The sequence below is a fragment of the Triticum dicoccoides genome, chromosome 3B, assembly GCF_002162155.2.
Source record: "Triticum dicoccoides isolate Atlit2015 ecotype Zavitan chromosome 3B, WEW_v2.0, whole genome shotgun sequence".
Classification (NCBI taxonomy): domain Eukaryota; kingdom Viridiplantae; phylum Streptophyta; class Magnoliopsida; order Poales; family Poaceae; genus Triticum; species Triticum dicoccoides.
Window position 1 is genome coordinate 422,311,846 of NC_041385.1, and position 4,714 is coordinate 422,316,559.

Genomic DNA, 4,714 nt, shown 5'->3' on the forward strand with positions numbered 1-4,714 from the left:
GTTTCCTAGGTCACCCTGCTCCAACGTTCCCGCCCGCCCGCCGCCGCCGCCGCCAATATCGACATCGCCGTCGTTCCCAGCGGTATCATGTCAGGCAATCCCGGGTACGCGGCGGTCCCGAAGCGGCAGCGGAGGCGGCGCCCGAGGGACGCGGAGGACGGCTCCGCGTTCCCCAGGGTTGTCACGAGCCGGCCAAGAGGCGGCGACCAGGTCCGCGAGGTGGCCGTGGTGCCGGCGGAGGCCATGGATATCGATGCGGGGACAAGCACTAACGCAGCCACAGGAGGCGTGGATGGATCGTACCTCAGCGACACACGGTAATGGCACGCGCCTCATATTTGTTTCGGTCGAATTTGCGCATCAAATATTTCCCCAACTGTACAAACCTACCATACACTGTATATTTCTGGTGTGCTAGGTATTTTTCAATTCGCACTGTTCCTCAGCTTTACGAGTTAGGGGTATCATTCGGAGTTGGCCTCGAATGACATGTAGTTGTAGTTCGTGACACTGTCGGCTGCTACCCTATGTGTGTTCATCAAATTATTGGGATTACATTGGCGTCACAAGCATTTTTCTGCCATTCTCATTTTGAAAATGTCGTTTTTATTGCATATTGCAGGTTCGATCAATGCGCTGTTTCTCCATTGTCATTGCAAGGAATCAAAGATGCTGGGTATGAAAGGCTGACCCGCGTCCAGGAGGCAACTCTGCCAGTAATTCTTGAAGGTCAGCAATAACGCAAACTATTTTTGCTCTGTAGTCTTGGGAAACCCTGAAACTAAAATTCCAATAATTTGTTGAGTGCAGGCAAGGATGTTCTTGCAAAAGCAAAGACTGGAACAGGAAAAACCGTTGCATTTTTGGTATTCTTTCACCTTCAGCACAACTAGTCAATTTGACGGCTTTCACAGCTCATGGCTTATTGCAGCGATGTTACCGTGGGGATTAACCAATCTGACCGACTTTCAAATTCTTATTGTTAGCTTCCAGCCATTGAACTTCTGTCTACATTACCCCTTTCTACATCGATAAATTTGCTGGTGATGCTCCCTACTAGGGAGCTAGCATACCAAGTGGCCGTTGAGGCTAGGAAGCTTCTTAAGTATCACAGCTCACTGGGCGTGCAGGTTGTAATTGGTGGCACAAAATTATCTCAAGAGCAACGAAGCATGCGATCCACTCCATGTCAGGTCGTACCATCAACTGTATCGGCTTCAGTTTGTTCATATCTGAATGCAATTTATGTGCTAATACATACTACCGATCAAACAGATTCTTGTTGCTACACCTGGAAGGCTCATCGATCATCTTGAAAACACACCTGGTTTTTCTGCCCGGATTAAAGGTGTGAAGGTTCTTGTTCTTGATGAAGCTGACCGCCTATTGGATATGGGATTCAGAAGAGATATTGAGAAAATAATTGCTTTCATTCCTAAGGAACGGCAAACACTGCTATTTTCTGCTACTGTTCCAGCAGAGGTATCTCTTTTTCTCATGTCACCTCATTGTACCTGAAGTCTTGATGCAATCTGATCTTTTGAATGTTTACTGTTAGGTCCGTGAAGTATCTCATTTAGCAATGCAGAAGGATTACAAGTTCATCAACACTGTTCAAGAGGGTGATGAGGAGACACATGCACAGGTCTAAATCTGTCATTTTCCTGAGTTGTTAGATAGAATTTTGAAGTAAGCTTGGCAACTAGCTCATAGGCACCTTCCATTATTGCTCATGTATCAGGTAAATCAGATGTACATGGTTGCACCATTAGACCTCCACTTCTCTATATTATATGGTGTCTTAAAGAAGCATATTGCGGAAGATGCAGAATACAAAGTAAGTTATCTCGCAGGTTTTGTTTTTGGTAGGGTGTCACCTCACCAAGGTGCCGGTTTACATCTTAGTTATTTTCCATGGTTGACATTACCCATGCAATTTTGCAGGTTATTATATTCTGTACTACAGCAATGGTCACCAAGCTTGTTGCTGAAATTCTCTCCCAGCTGAAACTGAATATAAGAGAGATTCATTCCAGGAAGTCACAATCTGCCAGAACAAAGGTCTCAGATGAATTTAGGAAGTCAAAGGGCTTGATATTAGTCAGTTCTGATGTTTCTGCCCGTGCTGTTGATTATCGTGATGTCTCGCTTGTCATACAGGTAGGTTCCGTTGTCATATATTTTATCCAAAGAACTTGTATGAGGTGTACATTCCTCGTAAATCTTATCTGCTCGTGCAGGTTGGGTTGCCTTCTGATAGACAGCAGTATATACATAGACTTGGTGTCGGTGTACTAGAGTAGGGGTACCCTATTACCCCGAACTCGTGCACGGGCAGTTGCAGCGCCCCGCGGCAAGGCTTGCCGGGTGACCGCCAAGACCCTCCGTGGTTCCCTTGAAGACCATTCAAGAACAAAGTACTCAAACCAAGGCCCCGGCAAGAGGAGCTTACCGGGAAGGCTAACCAAGGCCCCGGCAAGAGGAGCTTGCCGGGAAGGCCAACCAAGGCTCCGGCAAGAGGATCCTGCCGGGAAGAGACAAGACCCCGGCGAGAGGAGCTTGCCGGGAAGGCCACTCAAGACATACCAAGAAAGCTTGCCGCAACGCGCCCTGCGTCCCGGCAAGATCCGGCGAGCGACAAGCTTCCGGACGCGACAAGACGACGGCCGCGGCAAGGAGCTTGCCGCGGCAAACCCCCACTTCGTGCCCGCGCTCCAACTGTTGCTCTAGGGCTCTTCCAAGCACACGTGGCAGGAGGCCGTGCAGCTAGGGGTACGTGGTGGCAAGCAGAGATGAAGAGAAGCCCATCGTGGCAAACGGTGGCGCTCCTAACGGTCACCTTTTGCACTGTTTAGGAGACTCAGACAGGCATTTAATGCCCTTATCCCCTGCCGTTAGAGTTAGGTAGGGTGCACTGTATCCACAGTAAGCGGTAGCTGCACCTACCGCATCCTTTTCCATTTCTACCCTTTTAGTCTACGTTGCCACCTGTGGGTAACCCCTTGAAAGTATAAAAGGAGGCCCAAGCGCAACGTAGAAGGGGTTCAGCAGGTTCGGCCAGTTCGGCTCATTTAACACCAGGAACACTCTCACGCTCAGTCTGGCAGCGTCCATCACTCCTGAGCAAGAATCCAATATACACAAACAAGCAGCAGTAGGGTTTTACGCATCCGTGCGGCCCGAAGCTGGGTAAAATCGCCCGCGTGTACCGCCTCGATCCGCTCTTTGTGCGCTCTCCGCCCCCCACCGAACCGAAAGGGGCTCTGTCCCCATAGGTGTTGGTGGAATCAGCATCGCCCCCGACATCTCTGGCGCGCCAGGTAGGGGGCGTCGAGATTGTGCGAACCCGATCCGGCGTGCACGCAAGCTAAATCTTCATCGTCATGGCTCCTACGGAGCGGGCGAGCAAAAGAACGACGCCAGTGCGACGACGGGAAAAGCTAAGTCGTGCGAAACTTTAGATATTTCCTTTCTATATAAGGTTATCCGCCTCGGAGATCTTGTTCTTTGTACGGAAAACCTGTGCGCGGAGGAATCAACTCGTAGCTAGCTGCGCCCTTACTTTGTTTCGAGTCCGCTCAACAACTTAAGTGAGCTGCTAGCGCCCTTACTTTGCTTCGAGTCCGCTCAGCAACTTAAGTGAGCTGCTAGCGCCCTTACTTTGTTTCGAGTCCGCTCAACAACTTAAGCAAGCTGCAACTAGTTGCGACAAGATTGCTTGTCGGTAGCGACCCCGCCAGCAGGCTGCCGAAGTTCCGCACTCGGCGCTCGCGGCAAGGGTGCCTGCGCCGGCAAGTTTCCCTAGAAAGCGTAGGGTGGACGTACAAAGAGAGGTTGAACAGGAAGATAGCATGCGCTATTTATTTGAGATTTCTGCATAGACCTGTATGCCGAGGAGCCTTCTCGGAGCTAGTTGCGCTCCATGTTGCCTCGAGTCTGCTCGGCAACTTGTGCGGTTGCGCTAGAACCAAGAAGGTAAACCTTTCCGGGAGGCGTTGTTCCCGAATAGCCGCTAAGGGCCCGTTCCCTCAAGCGCTACTGGCTGGATCGTACGCACCGGAAAGCATTCCAGCAGGCATAGGGAATATGCAGCAAAAGTCAAAATTCGCAAGCAAGTTAAGTGTACTTCGGATGCTAATCACTTGCTATGTTTGAACGCAGTTATGGCCCGGGGGCTGGCAACGCCCTTAGGGCCAATCTTTTCGGCGTCAAGAACGACGAAGTTCTTCGCCCTAAGCCTTTCCGGCAACGATCTTGCCGGAAGCCGGCGTCAAGAACGACGAAGCTCTTCGCCATAAGCCTTTCCGGCAACGATCCTGCCGGGAGCCGGTGTCAAGAGCGACGAAGTTCTTCGCCCTAAGCCTTTCCGGCAACGATCTTGCCGGGAGCCGGTGTCAAGAACAACGGAGTTCTTCGCCAAAAGCCTTCCTGGTAACAAGCTTGCCGGAAGCCGGCATCGAGAACGTCAAAGTTCTCTGCTGAAGATAAAAGCCTTCCTGGCAACGAGCTTGGCGGAAGCCGGCATCGAGAACGTCGAAGTTCTCTGCTGAAGATAAAAGCCTTCCTGGCAACGAGCTTGCCGGAAGCCGGCATCGAGAACGTCGAAGTTCTCTGCTGAAGATAAAAGCCTTCCTGGAACGAGCTTGCCGGAAGCCGGCATCGAGAACGTCGAAGTTCTCTGCTGAAGATAAAAGCCTTCCTGGCAACAAGCTTG

At 50.9% G+C, this 4,714-nt stretch overlaps 1 protein-coding gene across 2 annotated transcripts in view; it reads left to right on the plus strand.

Moving 5' to 3' along the window:
* LOC119276290 (DEAD-box ATP-dependent RNA helicase 26-like) overlaps nt 1-4,714 on the plus strand; it is a 9,686-nt gene continuing 4,972 nt past the window's right edge. Inside the window, exons 1-9 of one of the 2 annotated variants that reach the window (XM_037557323.1) lie at nt 1-317; nt 623-729; nt 811-866; nt 987-1,193; nt 1,276-1,482; nt 1,559-1,645; nt 1,742-1,837; nt 1,945-2,160; nt 2,241-2,399. In XM_037557323.1, the coding sequence (XP_037413220.1) occupies nt 88-317; nt 623-729; nt 811-866; nt 987-1,193; nt 1,276-1,482; nt 1,559-1,645; nt 1,742-1,837; nt 1,945-2,160; nt 2,241-2,303 (1,269 nt within the window). In that variant the 5' untranslated portion in view covers nt 1-87 and the 3' untranslated portion in view covers nt 2,304-2,399. Of the gene's footprint in view, nt 318-622; nt 730-810; nt 867-986; nt 1,194-1,275; nt 1,483-1,558; nt 1,646-1,741; nt 1,838-1,944; nt 2,161-2,240; nt 2,400-4,714 lie in introns of those variants that run through there. The other variant, XM_037557322.1, reaches the window with a different exon arrangement.